Genomic DNA, 17821 nt, shown 5'->3' on the forward strand with positions numbered 1-17821 from the left:
CCACGAGTGCCACTCTAGACCCTCACCGGCATTATAAGAATCACCATAAGCTTCCGATTGTGACAGGGTTCATGGGTTCGCGCCTGATTTTCAAAATGGAGTTGAGGGACATGAGTAACCCTGATAGTCAGGGAAGTTTGAGGACATGACGAAGGGTTCACCGGGAGTCGGGAGTTCGGGAGATGATTTAAAAGCATTAGAGCAGAGGAAATCAAAATATTGTAACGCAAAGAGTGTAATGACCAAAAAAGGGGAAAGAGTAACATCTAAGGGTCAACAATAGCATCTCCCTCAACAAGACTCTCTCCCCTTGTGTTCCCCTCCCCATGCTCCCCAAAGCTCTTTCATTCATCTGCCGGCAGCTGGAATTAAAAAAGGTTCTGCCAAACCCCTTGGAAACCCTGGTCTTAAACAACGTACGTATGTACCTAGAAGCTGCCTTTTGTAGCACAGAAGTTCTACGTAGCCATTCGTCATGAGCAGAGAGAGAGAGAGAGTAGAGTCGTGAAGCCATAGAGCAATGTTGTGAGGTTGGAGATGGGGGAGTTTGGGTTAGGATGAGGTGTCACGGTGCCAGATACCCTTAGATGTTCAGGGAAGGTTCAACAAGTCATCATCCAAACAAGTGGTCAGACTCATTCCACAAAACCAAACCACGCAAAACGAGACAGTTAGACACACTAACAGTCAACACAAACATTCTGAACTACATCCATCATCCCATTCAACTCGACCCATCCAACTCATCATAACACTCCTCAAACACTCTTCTAGCAACATCAATACTCTATCAGCCATCACCCCTGTACTTGCCTCTCCATCACTCTCCACAACTCTCGTCTTTGTTCTCTCCATCGCAAACTCTAAAGCGACGACTTGCAAACACTCCATCCTCACCCAACCCGAATCAACAAACACAGTCGACAACTCTACTCTGCTCTACTCTACATCCATCACAAACAATCATCTCTTGCGCTACTCCTCTTCACTGGTGTGCAAGCTATTCTCCACATCACAACAACGGCCTTGAGTCGCATCTTGTATTCCTTTGCCATAGTAGTCCCCAAGTGCAGTGCGGAACGGTGAGTTGTTCTCCTTCATACCATCCCTTCTTCGCTCCCGTCCCGTCGTTTCAGCTACATTTCCTTTTCCACAATCAACATGGAACATACGCTGACTTTATCCAGTGCCCATAATGGCCACCGCCGAACCTCAACACATCGTCTCGGTCGATGGGTTCCACGACTTTACCCACTTTAACCAGCGAGACTTTAGTTGTTTGTCACAGAGTGGAGGGATGGGCAGCCTTTCGGGGCACAACAGTCAAGTGGAATCAGATGCGGAGTCATCACCCATCCACGATCAACATTCCTTCTCTGCCGGTGATCTCAGCGGCAACTCGAGTTTCGAGTGGAACTTCCAGAACATGATGCCCGGCAGTACCTCGTCATCTTACGAACAGTCTCTCGACACTCCTCCTAACCTCTCACAGAGTAGCTTTGCCGAGTCCAACGAAATCAATCCCTCGCAGGTTGGTGCCTTGGGTTTCTTAAACCCAGCCCAGCTCAACCTCCCCACGTCCACATCCACATCCGGGTCATGTGCCAGTGGGTCGCCGACAGGGGTCGAGCCGATCTTACATGTGTTTGCTCCGTCAATGGTGTCACCGCAGCTGCCGACGGCGGACAACGTCAACCTCAAGAGGAAGCGCCAGAATTCGCTTCCCGACCTCTACTCGAACATTGAGCAAGGCCTACCGCCATCGCGACCATTTCACCGTTCGGTGTCGATCGGTACCGTTGCCGACTTTGAGTTTCAGTTCCCGGTCGTGCCGTCGCAGAATTCGCAACCTCTGCCGCCGTTCAAGTCGCAGTCGCAGTCGCAGCCGCCGCAGGAACGGCAACGAGTGATTCGGCGGCAGCGTACGGTCAGCGCGTCAAACTCGCCGTGCCTGGACCAGAGTGCCCCTATCGATGGTCTCATGAGCGCGATGCCCATTACGCAACACCCGCAGTCGTTTGCCCCTGTGCCTCAAACCCAAGGCCCACCCGCATCCGTTCCGCCTCAGAACATGCCGAACCGTACCTTCAACCGCTCCCTCGCGACGATCCCAGAAGCGCCGAGCAATGCCCAACCGCATGTCACCTGGACCACCTCTCCTCATCTTCAAGATGGCAGCAGCATGCTTTCCCGTCCAACTCAGCACCTCTCTTCATCCCATTCCCAGTCGCAGCAGCCGGTCTTTGAGTACAGCGGCGACATGGCGGCGACGTACACGATGCCAGCCCCGCCTGTGGCACCACAGCTCCCGTCACCGGCTTTCCACCCATCGCCGATGCTTGCTTCCCCGGCTGTCGGACACTCGCCCATGCTTCACTCGCCTGCCGGCACTGTTACAACTGCAACTCCGACTCTACCACCCACAGTCCCAAGGTCGTTTCCACACGGTCGTGCGCTGTCCATGTCGGGCATGCCCACGTTTGCCAACGTCAAGCCGCACCAGCAAATGCAGCAACAACCTCCACCTCAGATGGCTGCATACTCGCAGCAGATCAATAGCGCCATGGCCAGCGCAATGATGCCTGTGATGCAACCGCAGCAAGTTGGTATGGGTCGTCCAATCCACACACCTGCCCACATCCGCCGGTCATCCGACTCGGAGCTGGCTCTCGCTACGTATCAGCCCAACGTCAGTACCATGCTCCGTTCCACGAGCGTGCCACAAGTCCCTCCTCAAGCCTTCCGTCACAATGGCGCCCAGGTGTTTGGGGGAATGCTTGGGTTTGAACAGCAACACCAGGTTCTTCCTCCTCCTCCAGTAACGACGTACTCTGCGAGCGGAATGATCCCAGGGCACGCGTTCCATCAGTACCAGCCCACTGTTGGATTTGGCCAACCGAGCATGCCGGGATCGCCTCCTCGAAAGCGCCCTGCGCCAAAGCGGCAACGTGTCGGCAACCCCCTGAAGCCTGGCCCAAGGGGGAAAAAGGCACTCAAGATGCCGTCCCCGGTGCCTACCGCCCTGGTTCCCGCACCGTATGGTGCCACTCTCGATACCTCGATGTTTGTGGCAGGCAATGGCAGCATCTGCACAGATCCCAAGCCAACTTGTGCTAGGATCTACGAGCCTGTCGGCGTAGACGAGTTCCGCGCAGCATTCGATGTCACTTCGCAGGGCACGCTCGTCATCAAGCCGACCGTCGACATGGATCAGCTGGTCGAGCGCCTCCTCGAAATGCACTTTACTGGCAACACGACGGTCGTAGACCAGTGCTTCCGCGAGTGCTACGAGGAGACATCAGAGTGGAACGAGGCCGCGCAGAAGAAGACCAAGTACTTCAAGTGCCGCTTCGATGAGTGCAGGGACCACCCGTTCCCTCGCAAGTCTGCGATCGACAGTCACGTCAAGACCCACGTTGGCTTCCGCGAGTTCCGTTGCACCCAGGACCCTGAGTGGTGAGTAGACAGCCGCAAGATTGATTGTCAAAGCCCGTTGCTGACAGACAGCCGTATCAGCTTTGTCCGCAAGCATGACCGCGACCGTCACCACTTGACGCACCGCGAGAGCAAGACCTTCAAGTGTCCCCAGTGCGGCGAGGACTTTGCTCGCAGCGACGCCCTCCTGCGTCATGGCGCCAAGCCAGGCGCATGCAAGGCTCGCATGGTTGACATGGGCATTTAACCTCTTTTTTTTTTTTTTTTGCTTCTTTCTTTCTTGACGATCTCCCAATGTCGACCGATACCCACCAGGGTCTGGAAAACCACACAAGACCAGGACCGCCTGGACCGCCTGGGGCACCCTTGCGTGCATACATGGACCCGGCATTCGCTTCACCTGCCTGCGCCACGGCGTTGTCTACCCGTTCCCCCTCGAGAATTGTACCCGATCGCCCGCCTGCGGGGCCAGCCCGAGCCATCATGGACTCTACCGTATCGAAGGTTGTATCATCATTATGTAGTGGATAGTAATCGTGGACATTGCATCATTAGCCGTTATTCCGTGTCTTGATTCACTCACATGACGTCTGATGTTGTTCTTGAGCCATTGTGTCTCTTGCTTGGGCTTGGGAATCCTGTTGCCGTTCCCGCGCTAGATCAGCGGGAAACTATGCTAAACAAGGTGGGGAGAGATCAAGGTCAAGGTCACCCACGTCTGCCAGGAATGTTCCGTGCGACTATCCACTCGCTCCAGGTTCCGGATAGTGCCCTGCTGCCACGCTCCAAGCTCCTTTGGGTTGCCGTACACCATGTCCCGCAACGACGTACATGTCATCTTGTCTCTTTCTCACTCTCCCCTCCCAGATACTGGCTACTGGCTGGTGGAAGCGGTAACGCTGCCGGCACTACGTTTCAGGTGTTCCCGGTTTCGACGAGGCACGCGTGTCTATCTGCCGTAATCCGCGTTCGTCGTCATACCAAGTTCCCATCTGCCATGATCATCATTGCCATCACGTGATATTCATCCCACGTGTTATCATTTCCCGCGTGGCAACAATCACGTGACAAGTACAGAGTGGAGGTCCCAAAAGTTGACCACCACCAACAATCATTTCTCACAGTACATCACAGTTCACCATCAGCAATGGTTAGCGACAAGAAAGGCCTCATGGCCCTCGCCAAGGCCGCCAAGGCGCGTCAAGCTGCGCGGCGGATTGCGTCCAAGAAACGTTTGGCCGCCGACACTACGGAAGATTTGGTTGAACTCGAGCTCGACTCGCCCAAACCCAAGGCTAAGGCCAAGAAGAGGGAATCAGCAGGGGAGAGACCGAAGAAACGCCTGAGGGCGGACGAGTTACGGTGGACCACTGTCAACACGTCGACTCTGCCGGGGATGGATGCAGGTGGTGGCATGATGATGCTCGAGGAGATTGAGGGCGTGGCGGTGGAATGGGAGGATGATGCCAAGGGAGGACGGACGGCCAAGTTTGTCGTGAGTTGGACTCTGGAGAGGGAGCTGACATTAGACGAGGGAGAAGGGGAAGAGCAACGCCGAGTCCGAGTCCGAGTCCGAGTCCGAGGTGAAGGAGGATGAGGACGAGGCAGAGAGTGTGACCGAGGACGAGCACGAGGACGAGCACGAGGGCGAGGCAGAGGATGAGGCAGAGGACCAGCCGGACGAGCTCGAGGAGCTCACCTTTGCCGGACTCGATGCGGCCGACCTCAACGACGCGGACGAGGATGTTGTCGAGTCCGAGCCCTCGTTCAACGACAAGAAGCTCCCGGCATGGAAGGGGATCAACCTCCCTGCACCGCTCAAGCACGGCCTCCGAAGCCTCGGGTTCAAGACCCCCACCGATATCCAGAAACGCGCCCTCCCGTCAGCTCTGGAGGGGCGCGACGTTGTCGGCGTAGCCGAGACCGGATCAGGCAAGACGCTCGCCTACGCGCTTCCGATCCTATCGCATGTTCTCCGCCAGCCGCGTGCTGCGAAACGTGCACTTTCGGCCCTTATCCTGTGTCCTACTCGTGAACTTGCGCTGCAAGTTTCGGAGAGTTTGAACGACTTTCTCGCTCAAGCATGCCCGGCCGACAAGGGTAAACCACCCCGCGTGAGCGTCGGTAGCGTTGTGGGAGGGTTGAGTGCGCAGAAACAAGCTCGTATCGTCGAGCGCGGGGCGGATGTACTGGTCGCCACGCCCGGACGGCTGTGGGACCTCCTCAAGGCCAACGACGGTCTCGCGGCCAGTGTGCGCCAGCTCAAGTTTTTGGTCATCGACGAAGCAGACCGCATGATTGAGACGGGCCACTTTGCCGAATTGGAGAATATCGTTCAACTCACACAGCGGGCTAGCGACCAGGTTGAGGAGGAGGAGGATGACGTCTTCAAGGCGGCAAGTACTGCTCTGTCGTCGGCACAGGCACGCGACGACATGCAGACGTTTGTGTTCTCGGCTACCCTCAGCAAGGACCTGCAGGCCAACTTGAAGCGGTTTAAGCGCCGGGGGAAGGGGAAAAAGTCGTCAACCCTCGAAGACCTGGTTGAACGCTTGGATTTCCGCGACGCCAACCCCGAGGTTATTGATCTCTCGCCCGAGGGTGGGTTAGTCTCGACCCTCCGGGAGGCAATGATCGAGTGCATCGCATCCGACAAGGACCTGTACCTCTACTACATGCTCTTGCGCTATCCGGGCCGAACCCTAGTCTTTACAAGTAGTATTGACGGTATCCGCCGCCTCATTCCCCTGTTCCAGACGCTGCGGGTTCCCGTCCACCCGCTCCACTCGCAACTGCAACAGAAACAGCGCCTGCGTAACCTCGACCGCTTCCGTTCCCAAGCCAACTCTGTCCTCATTGCAACAGACGTCGCCGCGCGTGGACTGGACATTCCGCACGTCGACCATGTCGTGCATTTCAACCTCCCCCGTTCGGCCGATGCGTACGTCCACCGCTCGGGCCGTACTGCGCGTGCCCAGAACCCCGGATTCGCACTCCAACTCGTCGCACCCGAAGACCGGGCCGTCCAGCGCGGCCTGCTCAAGGCTCTGGGCCGGACCGCCCCGCCACCGGATATGCCGATCGAGGGCGGATTCTTGAGGTCGTTGAAGGAGAGGGTAACGGTTGCGCGCGAGCTGGAAAAAGCACTGCATAACACGAAAAAGGAGGCACACGATAAGAACTGGCTCCGTGAGGCTGCAGAGGCCATGGACGTGGACATTGATCCTTCTATGTGAGAACAAAGCAAGTGGAGAGCTAATGCCAGGCTGAGTGACCTTGAAGACGATCCTGATGCGCCTTATGCCCACCGCCCCACTGCCAAGCACGACAAGCTCAAGGCCGAGCTCGCGTCTCTTCTTTCTCAACCACTTGTTGCGCGTGGCGTCTCGGCGCGATACCCAACCTCTGGATCTCGGATCATCGTCGATGACGTGTTATCCGGTGATGCGCATGGCGTCATGCTCGGCGCTAGTACTGTTCCCGCGTTTGAGGTGGCGGATGCAGTTGCGTCCAAGCGCGGTGGCAAGGCGACGCGCAAGTTTGACAAGAACAAGACTGTCGATAAGGCGGCCGTGATGAGGGGACGGCAGGAGAGGAAGGATGCCAAGAAAAAGGCAAAGGGAAAGGATAAGCGGAAGCGAGATGATGAGGAGGAGGAGGACGAGTAGCGTAGATGGGATTTGATGCATGCATATGAGAGTACGGTAGGAGGAGATGGTGTGTAGTACGACCGCTGTGAGGGGCAGATGCCGATCTGGACGGTACTAGCGGTCACGAAACCACCGTACGGGATGGCCACCATCTCACGGCGCTGTTCACCTTTCACCAGGGGGCGACGGACAAGACATCAAACTCCTCGCCCGTCACTGCCGTCATCACTGTCACCACTGTCACCCCGTTTCCCGCCGTTTGCCCCGTGACACTACCACCCCCTTCTCCCCACCATCGCTCGGCCCACCCCCAATTGACCAGCTTGCCCAACACTGCCACCATCGTCGACACCGTCTGTAGCCCAGAATGCCGGCACCGACCGGCCTCCAGGTTCCACTGACCGAAGCGCCGCCGTCATATCATCGGCCTGGGCCTGGCCACTGATCCCCACGAGGGAGGAGACGGAACTCGAGGTCCTGGAGCTACAGTACTCCGACAAAACTTGCCCAGGCACCTGGATGATCGTCAATGTTTGTTTCAGTTGCCTGCTGTGATGTCGTAAAGCGGATTGCGAGAAATCAGGCGCGTCACGGTGCGGGTCACGCCCCCTGGGTAGTGAAACGCGACAACTAAGCCATGATTTTAGAACACAATACATGATGGCTTGCAGACATGTGTTTGAGCGGGTTAGGTTTGACTCTACATGTGCCTGTTCCTCGTTGGCCCCGGTTGCGTTCAGACTTTAGAATCAAGAGTCGGCCCAATCTTGGACGTTTCAGTCTCATAGTCCAATAATGTAATGAGGTTACATGCTAGTAGGCAGCTAGGCAAGCAAGCGGGCCAGGTTCCCGCCCAGTCCAGACTATGTGACCGAGGTGAATCTACAGCTGCGTGTTATGTATAGATACAGGTTTCAAAGAGGGTCGCCAAGAGACGGGAGAGATGCCTTGTCGATGCAGTAGTGGGTGACTACTGTCCGTTCTAGGGCCTGGGGCCTGGGTTGGAGTAGTTAAGGGATCACCCGACGTTACTCAATCAGACAGTGACTGGAGCGACGGTGAGCAAGGAAGAGGGTCTCGACCTCGGCCATCTCTCTCTCGCAGAGGTCTTCCCACTCGGCCTGGCGCATGCTCTTTTGGGTACGCGCCTTGGCGAAGTCAACGAGCCACACCCGAGAGGATGCAGGACGGCTGTCGAGCACAAGAATGTGGTGCCATTCAACCTTGTTGTGAACAATACCGGCCTTGTGGAGTCTCTCGTACTGGCGCCGAATCTGGCCGCTGCCGTTAATTGGAACCGATCTCGTTCAACTCACTGAAGGTTCTTGCTGCTGCGCTCCTCGTCGGTGGGGACCTGTCCAGCAAAGTCGAAGAGCATACACCACTGTTCGTCGTCCTTTGGCTGGACTGACCCGAAAAGACCATAGAATCGAGGAACAACCAGGCCCTCCAAAGGGCGCAGTTCGCCGCGCAGAATCTCGCCTTCCTCAGCGATGCGTCTGAGGTTGCTTGGCCTGACGCGGCCCCAGCGAATGACAACGTCAGGCTTTGAGGGGTATGCCCACGGGACACAAGCGGTCCAGACGTTCCATGTGTAGCCCTGCGCTACCAAATCCACCACTTGAAGAGTCGGAATCCACGCAAAGTCGTCACAATGCCTGTCAAGGAGTGACAGGAACAGTTCGCCGGGCTCGACAATGAAGTCGCCATAGAAGGTGGCTGGCCACAGTTCCTCGTAGGAGTGACCCTGAGGGAAGCCGAGAGAGAAAACTGCTGGGCCGAGTTGACAGACGTACGACGACGTTTGTGGGCTGTGGTTGGAGTGGCGATTGTGCTCCTTTGGGTAGCTGATGCTCCTTGACACACGGAGAGCTCACGTCAGCGCCCGTTCTCTATCCACAGCATACTCACGGTCAAAGTGATGCAGCCCGTTCAAAACGTGCTTCAAAACAGCCGATGTGGTCGGGGATCGACCAGACATGACCTTCACACCGCGCTCAGAGAGTGCAGAGACAGCGATACCCATGAGCAAGCCGAAAGGAGACTGGCACAGGTTGCTGTTGAAGGGGCTACCAGAGCCTTCAATTGAGGGAGAGAAGTTGAACACTGTGCTGGCCCCTCCAATGGTTTTCCGGACAGCCACAAACGTGTTGCAGTTGGTCATGATGCCGAAGTCCGAGTTGCTATCGTTCATATCGCTGAGAACCTGAAATCAGATGCTGGTGTCGACACTGAATCATTTCATACTCACACGAAGTGTCAGGAGGGAAGAGTCAGTTGCGAGATTCACCGGTGTGCCCCGCTCCTTGATTTTGCTGTCAGCCGTCACGACGACGTCCCCACGCCCAATGTCGAAAGAGAACACATTAATATATCCATGCCATACGGCGTCGGGGTTAGTTGCCGAAAGTACACACAAAACATCCTCCTGTTCAGCATGGTTCTTCCAGACGAGCTCCAAGCGTGATGCGTTTCCAGTGGTGGGGCTCGTGGAGTGGCAATTCTGCCAGAGTCGCCAGAAGACGTGGTTCCCTCTGGGCAGAAGCAAGCACGACATGAGCTCGTTAGCAGGCTGAAGAAGAGACTTGACGATGAAGTTGAGCGCCGCCTGTCCCTGTCGATCACGGCGGGTTCCGTGTTCCAAGGTGCTGGTTGTGCTGACCTGATGCAGGTATTGAGAGAACCGTTGAGTGTCGAAGGCGTCGAAACCTCGAGGCCCATTTCTGGGGGACGAACGAGGAGCAAGGAGTTCAGCCACGGAGGCCAGAGATTGGCTCAGAGTGTCGAGAAGCTTTGGGTCATACTTGAGGCTCCCCATGGCGGCGGTGAAAGGAGGTAGCGGGGGATCGGTCCTTTGGTTAGGAGAGTAATAGTCTGGGGAAGGTGGTAGTTTGTGATGTTCAAGAAGTTTCCGAAGCGCTACAACTGGATCCACCAGGGAGCTGGTCGAGTGGGACCTGTACAGGTCGCAGTCAGACGGGTCGTCGGTGGTAACCAACGGTTGACGGGTTTCGTGGGGTGGAAGGAGACTGCGACACCGGAAGAGCATTGTGAGATACAAGGGGGCAATGATGTGTGGAAGGGCAAGGGACCACAGAGACTCTCGGAGGTGTATCGGGAGGAAGGTATTGGTTACCGGGTAATTGACAATGAGAGAGAAGTGAAGGAGAAGAAGAACATGGGGATGTTGAGCTTATAAGAGAATGGTTTGAGGGGAGGGAAGGTGATGGTGGTGATGGTGATGGTGATGGTAACAGGTGGGTGCGAGTTCCGCAGCGTCGCCACCAAGCCATGGGTGACCACCTTGCTTTGGCTCGCACTGGCTCGCACTTGAGGATTAAGAATTCATTGGTACAGTATATAGTTCAATTACAAGTTCTATTGATCTATTGTGAAAACGGAGGGCGAGAGGGGCAGTGCCACTAGTGCATAGCCCGGCCGTTACCAACATCCTTGGCAAGTCCCATCTTGCGGAGGTTGGTGCACGTAGCGATAACGACGACAATCCACGCAAATGCGGTGCACATTCCGAAAGCGTTCTGGAGACCGGCGAGGAGCGAGTTTTTCTGCTCGGCGATGTTTGAGACCACCAGCGACGAGATACAAATGCCGAGGGCACTAGCGATCTGCGTGGCTGTCTGGAAGAGTGCGCCGCCGACACTCTGCTCGTCATCCTCACACAAGTTGGACATGAGGATTGACCCAATGCCGACAGTAAGGTCCGCACCGAACGGGAGGCAGAGCATGGCAACAAATTGGCCCGACCAGTATGGGGCGTCTGCAGGAACTGCCGCGAAGATGAGGCAGGCCACGCCGGAAAGGAAACCGCCGATCATTAGGACGTATGGCGCACGCATCCTGGGAACGATGAACATGACCGCCACAGCGGCGAAGATGCCACAGATCGAGGCCGGAAGCGAGTGGATCGCGTTGCCGAGGGGCGTCATCTTCATGTACTCCTGGTAGAAAAGGGAGACGAGGTAGACCCAGCCAGCGATGGAGACGAAGGGGAAGAATGCCGTGAGGAGGATGTAGGTCATTTTCCAACCGTCGCGAGAAAACATGGACAGCTTGGCGACGGGGGGAAGGGTGGTGTTACGCTCAACGTGGCGCTCCCAGAACCCAAAGGCGGTGAAGAGGATCACGGAGACGACGAGGAGGGCGGGAACGTAGGGCGTGCGCCAGCCGGCAGGAGCGACGCCACTCGCGGTAATGGAGAAAGTGAAGAGGCAGAGGGCGGCGGTGATGAGGAACCCGCCGAGCCAGTCAACCCTCTTGTCAGCTGGCGGAAGGTGGGCGGGGCGCTTAGGGTCGGCGGGGATCGCCCACGCTCCGAGGGCGAGGGGGATGACACAGAGACCCGCGAGGACAAAGTACAGGTGCTGCCAGCCCTGGCGGGAGGCGCCAGAGATCGCGCCACCAACAAGCATGCCGATGCTGGCTCCAACAGGGTTGCCGAGGCCGAAGCAAGAGAAGGCGATTGTGCGCTCGGGCTCTTCGCGGAAGGTCACGCCGAGGATTCCGAAGCCGGCTGGGGTCGCGATGGCCAACCCCAAACCAGAGATGGCGCGCACGAGGCAGATGGCGACGAGATTGGGCATAAAGCCCGAGATCACGCAGAAGATGAGCGTGCAAGTGAGCCCACCGAGGAAGAGGTACTTGCGCCCATAAATATCGGCCATACGGCCCGCGAAGAGGAGACCGCAGCCGTATGCGAGGGAGTACGCTGACGACACCCACTGTGCCTCGACCTGCCCGATTTCGAGGTCGGCAGCTAGCGAAGGGAGGGTGAGTATGACGGCGTTGCTGCTCATTGACTGCTGTCAGTTTTCTCCCAGACAACTCTGCTCACCGAGATGAGGACTGTCAGCATCATTGACGAGCCGAGCAGAATTTTGCGCATGCGCGACATGGTCTTGACCGCGGCGGTGATTGCCGCGTCCTCCTCCGCGCGCGCCTGAGCCTCCGCGTCCTCCGAGTCGGAGAACTTAGGGTCGTCTCCATGGCTTATGGTGCTGAAGTGGGACGCGCGAGAATCGCACGACTTGATCTTGGCCAGCTTGGGCTCGTCGGCATCCAACGATGGGGCGAGTGTCTTCTCCGAGTCAATGCGGGGCAAGTCTGGCTTGGCTGAGCGACGAGCGAGATCGTGCTCAACCACAGTCTCGGGGAAAGTCACGTGGGAAGTGGATGGGCGGCGATTGGATGGTCGGCGGGCACGCGCAGACCTGACGGTGGAGACGGAGCCGGTGCGCGAACGTGGTGTGTACAGCGCTACAGGTGCGGCGGCGGCTTCGACAGAGACGTGGCGCGAGAGCTCGGTCATAATCTCTTCGAACTGCGATTGCTCCGTCTCCCGCTCCCATGGGCGGTCGACCTCGCTGGGCTTGACCTTTTCTTCCTCCTCCTCGTCGAGTGCCTCATCCTCAACTGGCTGGACGGCCGAGAGGCCACGGAAGCGGGTGAGCGGCGATGCTAGGGAACGCTGGCTCGGGCGGCGAGAGGTCGAGTTGCGCCGTGCCGATGAGCGGCGGCGGATCTGGATCGAGCCGTCTTCCATTGTCATGTATTCCTCGGATTCGGACTCGGAAGAGTCAGATAGGTCTGTGTGTGGAGCGGCCTGTACGCCAGGCGTTGTGGAGCGGCTGTGTGTAAACACGGGTGGGAGGGCGGCGGCGGAAGGAACTTGAACAGGCGTAAGGGCCAAGGCCTGGAATACGTTGATGGATCGGGAAGAGGCGGGTTGGGAGGTAGAGCTGGCACGAGAGTTGGCCTCGCTCTGGGCGGTTTTGTATGAGGGAGTGGCGCTGCGGTCTTCAAACTGGATGGGTGAGTTCTGGCTGCTCATGGTTCACATCTGCTGTCGTTGACACTTACCTCTGCTCTGCTCTGCTCTTATATGACTAGCCAGTTCGTTTAGATGGCGGGGTGGTAGCTGGGTGCTGTTGTGCGGTAGGGAACGTTGGTCTCGTAGTTTGCCGTCGTTTGCAGTCGTAGGCTTTCGGCTGGTCACAAGTTTCCGCGGCTTAGCAAGCAGAGACAGTCGGGTGAGAGTGAGGTGATGAAACCGGTTAGTACTGTATAGCAGCTTGCTCGCTACAATAAGAGTCCGACTCGTCTCGGCAAGTTGGTAAATTATCAGGTCAACCAGTGTTATAATTTTCATTCCTCGGCACGTCTCCGCGTTCTGGACCGCGATGCTTGCGAGTGGTGGATGATGAGTAAACTACAACTCCGGGCGGCCTTGGCGTTGATGATTGAGTAAATATCAGGGATATTTCTCTCCGAGGTTATGAGGAATAACAGCTTGAGCCGGTACAATGGTATGAGAGGGGAGTTTAGTTTTGCAGGCGGCCAACAAAATCGACCGATATCGGAGGGTTTGTCAAGTTTTAACATCGGCACGTGTCCGAGTAAGACTCCCGCAGATGATCGACAGCCGCCTAAACGCATCAACAACGTCATACAACGCCTTCGGGCGTGTTCGGTGTGCAATTTATTGTGGCCAGGTGTTTGTGGGAACGCAACACAAGGTATGTTTGGTACGGTGGCGGGTGACTAGTGCTGTGAGGGTTCTGGTGCCTGCCATGTCTCACAGCGGGTTCCATTCCATGTCTACGGGGACACCGGTGGAAGAATGGCCCGATACCTTTGCATTATCCTTTACCCAGACCCAACAAAATGGACATGTCATCTACACCACAGTCGGGCAGTTTGGGTATTGATCTACGTCTTCATCGCGGTTACTTGCCGCAGGAGCTTTGCGACGGGTTTTTCGGACGTTTGGAAAATGTGAAGAGCGAATATTCCACCGAAACTCTGCCGACGTCGGCGCTGACAGTGCTGTTCACACTCGACACAAATCCAAACCAACATGCAAGTCCATGACCAAGACCATCAACAGGGCATGTACCTACATTCATTCTTGATTAGGGTCTCGGAATGCGTGCACTCGTTGTGGACGCAGAGCATGGCGCATGACCCCTACACCGACACGATCCTCAGGTGCACTTGGTCTCCACGTCAGCAGGTCAGCACGGCGCCTACTTGACACAAACGGCAATGCTGCAGAACCGGCGTAGCGATGAAGAGGCTCGCGCGCTGTCGATCTGGCGGCGGCGGTGCATTCTGACTCTGACCCTGCCATCTCGTGATCAATCATTCCTGCTACACCCTCCATATGGAATGCCAGTACTTTGGATCACTGACTGTTGACTGGAACTGATACTGGAAGCCGGTCTGACTCGCATGGTTTGGCACAGCCATGTAAGCCACACCGACATAGCACCCACCTCCACCCAGATCCAAAGGGCGCACTGATACATCGCACCAGAATCCCATGCGCCGCACGGGTACACTTGGCCACCATGCCTTGGCCATATCAGTTCGGGTCATGACGATACTGACACCCATTCACCACCCACCATGTCGGTACTCGCAAGGTCTGTACTCGGCGCTCCGCGACTCGCGCGCACCCGGCTACCCACCCGCGCCATCACTCACTCTCCTTTCCTTCCCCGCGCCATCGCACGGTACTCTACGCGCTCGGGACACAAGTGGAACTCTTCTCGCGTCCTGATCACGGCGGCGGCCTCGCTAGTCGCCTTTGGATCGGCCGGTTGGGCGTGGCACCTCGTCGAGTGAGTCCAGCCCCAACCCCACTGATGGCAGGAACCGCGAGCAACAGGGTCAAGGCCCCGAACTCTCGGACGAGTCGAGTAGTCGGGCCACGCAGCACGACAATGCCAAGTTCCCCACCATCCTCCATCCAGCCCTGGACGCGTATAAGGCCTCTTATGTGGCCAAAGACTACTCTGGTGCCGAGGCAGTCCTGCGCGGCGTGTACGCTGCCGCGGCCGAGATGCCTCCTGAGTCTTTCACGGGCTCGCTCGCTGGCGCAATGGGCAAGCGGAGGGTTGCGCAGGAACTGGCGGCGTTGCTGGCCGAGGTTATGATTCTGCAGGGCCGGCCTGTGGACGCATGGATCCTAATGCGCGACGAGTACGACGCCCTCGGCGACACCCCGTTCACTAGCTGGCCAGAAGGGCCCGTGCGTACAGTCGATGCGTTCGATGCCGTGCTATACTTGGCCCGCGAGCTTGCACGCGGTGCACACATCCAGTCGGAGCGCGAGGAACCGTTGCCTTTTCCATCCCAAGAGGAGGGGCCGGCGGCCTGGGCCCAGGCAGTGATGTACTACAACTACGCTCAGGCAGCCGCTATGCTAGACCTCGGCCTGGCTCACCTTGCTCCCGAGGAGAAGACGGTACACAATGCCTTCCGACCAGCCGAGGAGGGCGATCCGCTCGCTGTCCTCGACACCACCGAGGACCCAGAGTACCAGGAGGAGGCGCGGCAGCACACGGCAACTAAATTCCGTCTCCTCGGCGACGCGCTGTACCGCGACGACCAGCGTCTCCTTGCCTCCCAGTACCTGCAGCTCGCATTCAACCTCTGCGACCCGGCCAGCCCGCTGGCCAACCACCAGACCCTCCTCGGTGCCGCGCTGGCACAGGAACAGCTCGCTGAAGTCGCCTTTGTCAGCGAGTACCTCCACCACCAGGGCAAGCCTCGCTTCACCAAGGCCATCCGACACCTCCACCGTTGCCTCGCCCTCCTTGAACGCTCCGAGGAACTCTCGGAACAGCTCGCTCAACAGCGTGGGAGGAAACACGACGAAGCGAGCCATGCCGCCCTCGTGAACCCTACCCGCATGCAGACATTCTTCCACCTGGCCATGTACGAGGCTGTGAGTGATCTTGAGGACTGAGCTGATGCCAGGCGGCAGGTAACATGGACTCTGCGCGTGGCGCGCTCGCCGACCTCAACCACCTCGCTGAGAAGGCGGGCACGCCGACCGTCACAGAGCCTCCCGCACCTGTTGATGGGCGTGGACGCGACCTCGTAGAGGTGGCTGCTGACCTGGCGCCGTCGTGGTGGAGCGTCAGTGGGTGGTTCAAGGCAAAGGAGCTGGAGACGTCGGAAGCTGCTGGTCTCGTGCCGCCCCCGCGCTGGAAGTGAGAATGAAGCATACGTGTTAATAGAATGATAGATTTAAGAAGTCTTGTGCGTGTTGCAGAGCATGCCTTAATGACCAAGTCTACTGTTCAGAGGCTGACAACCGAAACGCGAGCCCCGATGGCCGCCCCGCAGATGTGGGACTATGTTGCTCCAATATGGTGTCCAAGCCACGACGGGCGCCAAGCGTGGCCGCCTCGTCTGCATGCGAGGCGACGTTTGAGCGTTCCAGACGGCAGAAGGGGAGTGCAAAGGACCTTCTCCCACAGTCCTACCAGCTTCGGCTAACTCCGACCCCGCCTTGCCCGGTTACAACTCGCACTACCGGTGGGCCAATACCCACTTTGCATAAACCCATCCAGCTCGACTTTGCTGCTCCATCGCCATGTCGCGTAGTCCGTCCCCAGCACCAAGCGAGTCGTCTTCTTCTTCCTCTTCTTCTTCTTCTTCGTCCTCCTCCTCAACGTCTTCTTCGTCGACCTCGTCGTCCCACTGGTCGACAGCCCCCGCTCCCTCAGACACTGCTCCCTCCGACGACACTCCTCCCCCCGACACTCCTCCCCCCACGCCCCACAGAATGCCACAGCAGCGACAGGCCTCGTCCATCGAGGAGGTGCGGCGTCGGGTCGGGCCCATGGATCCTGCCCACCGAATGGACTGGGCGATCCTCGACTTGGGCCACAAGCCGGTCAGCAAGCGGACGGTCAACCTCTCCGACTTGGAAGTACATGTCTGGGGCCTGGACTTGATTGAGGGGAGCAGGTTGCCCATTGCGATGATTGTGAGTATCCCTCCTGGTTCAACTCACACCAGATCCTCTCGCACGGGTGGGCGAACAAGGCGCGCGACATGGAACCGATGGCGAGCGGACTTATTGGCGAATTCCGCCGCCTCGAGGCTGAGAGTGGGCGCCGCAGGGCGCGCGACGTGATCGTCGCGACGCTTGTATGTTACATTGCTGGGGTGAGCTGACAGCAGGACCAGCGCAACCACGGCGAGCGCCGGCGCATCCGGAGCAAGGAAACGTTTGACAGCAACCCGGCGAGACTCATCAGCGCCGCGGCCAACATCATGGGCGGCGCCATGGACCACGAGTATATCATGAACCTCCTGCCGGCGTATCTCTTCCCGCGCGGTGAGCGGGTCGTCGAGGAGTACATGTGCGCTGGCTTCTCGATGGGCGGACACGTCACTTGGCGCATGGTGCGCGAGGACCCAAGAGTCAAGATTGCCGTACCCATCTGCTCTTACCCCGGCGAAGCGCTCGGCCCACTGTTGATCAAACGCGCCGAGGTACTGCCTGACAAGACGTACCTTCCCCCGTCGGTTGAAAAGTTCTTCCTGGAGAGGAGCGCGCCGGGAACGTACGCTGGGAAGAAGATTCTCGCTCTGCATGGCGACCTCGATGCGCTCATGCCCTGGCACAAGGCCGAGGACGAGTGGCAGCGTGTTGCGGGAGAGTGTGCGCCCGGCGAGAGCGAGCGGTGGGTCGACTATGACCATGGCCACGTCGTGAGCCAGGACATGGTGCGGCGGGCCGCCGAGTGGTTCTGGCGCTGGGGCTTGAGTGCGGCGTAGACGTATTGGACGTATTGGCTTGAGTGCGGCGTAGACGTATTGTGAATGATAGATTGATCGATTTCATGATTATTTGGGGCTGAGACTCGCTGACTTGTGGCACCCGCTCCTCACCAACTTATAATTGTGCAATGCATGAT

General features: G+C 57.8%; 6 protein-coding genes across 6 annotated transcripts; 4 read left to right on the forward strand and 2 right to left on the reverse strand.

The window, feature by feature from the left end:
* Positions 1 to 1195: 1195 nt before the first annotated feature.
* Positions 1196 to 3682, forward strand: CcaverHIS019_0103080 (uncharacterized protein; the record flags this gene model as incomplete). The annotated part of the gene is made up of 2 exons (XM_060598878.1): positions 1196 to 3456; positions 3508 to 3682. 2 exons carry the CDS (start codon positions 1196 to 1198, stop codon positions 3680 to 3682), a joined length of 2436 nt encoding a protein of 811 aa, XP_060452856.1.
* Positions 3683 to 4582: 900 nt separating this feature from the next.
* Positions 4583 to 7103, forward strand: MAK5 (uncharacterized protein; the record flags this gene model as incomplete). The annotated part of the gene is made up of 3 exons (XM_060598889.1): positions 4583 to 4930; positions 4965 to 6667; positions 6701 to 7103. 3 exons carry the CDS (start codon positions 4583 to 4585, stop codon positions 7101 to 7103), a joined length of 2454 nt encoding a protein of 817 aa, XP_060452857.1.
* Positions 7104 to 8113: 1010 nt separating this feature from the next.
* On the reverse strand, positions 8114 to 9903 carry CcaverHIS019_0103100 (uncharacterized protein; the record flags this gene model as incomplete). The annotated part of the gene is made up of 4 exons (XM_060598901.1): positions 8114 to 8366; positions 8402 to 8957; positions 8997 to 9291; positions 9337 to 9903. 4 exons carry the CDS (start codon positions 9901 to 9903, stop codon positions 8114 to 8116), a joined length of 1671 nt encoding a protein of 556 aa, XP_060452858.1.
* A 604-nt stretch (positions 9904 to 10507) lies between these two features.
* CcaverHIS019_0103110 (uncharacterized protein) lies at positions 10508 to 12933 on the reverse strand (the record flags this gene model as incomplete). Its single annotated transcript, XM_060598912.1, has 2 exons — positions 10508 to 11902; positions 11938 to 12933. 2 exons carry the CDS (start codon positions 12931 to 12933, stop codon positions 10508 to 10510), a joined length of 2391 nt encoding a protein of 796 aa, XP_060452859.1.
* Positions 12934 to 14510: 1577 nt separating this feature from the next.
* On the forward strand, positions 14511 to 16106 carry CcaverHIS019_0103120 (uncharacterized protein; the record flags this gene model as incomplete). Its single annotated transcript, XM_060598923.1, has 3 exons — positions 14511 to 14725; positions 14757 to 15834; positions 15867 to 16106. 3 exons carry the CDS (start codon positions 14511 to 14513, stop codon positions 16104 to 16106), a joined length of 1533 nt encoding a protein of 510 aa, XP_060452860.1.
* A 574-nt stretch (positions 16107 to 16680) lies between these two features.
* On the forward strand, positions 16681 to 17681 carry CcaverHIS019_0103130 (uncharacterized protein; the record flags this gene model as incomplete). The annotated part of the gene is made up of 3 exons (XM_060598934.1): positions 16681 to 16884; positions 16917 to 17048; positions 17082 to 17681. The coding sequence occupies 3 exons, from the start codon at positions 16681 to 16683 to the stop codon at positions 17679 to 17681; spliced, it is 936 nt and encodes a 311-aa protein (XP_060452861.1).
* Positions 17682 to 17821: the final 140 nt, after the last annotated feature.

Source organism: Cutaneotrichosporon cavernicola (genome assembly GCF_030864355.1).
Source record: "Cutaneotrichosporon cavernicola HIS019 DNA, chromosome: 1".
NCBI lineage: Eukaryota > Fungi > Basidiomycota > Tremellomycetes > Trichosporonales > Trichosporonaceae > Cutaneotrichosporon > Cutaneotrichosporon cavernicola.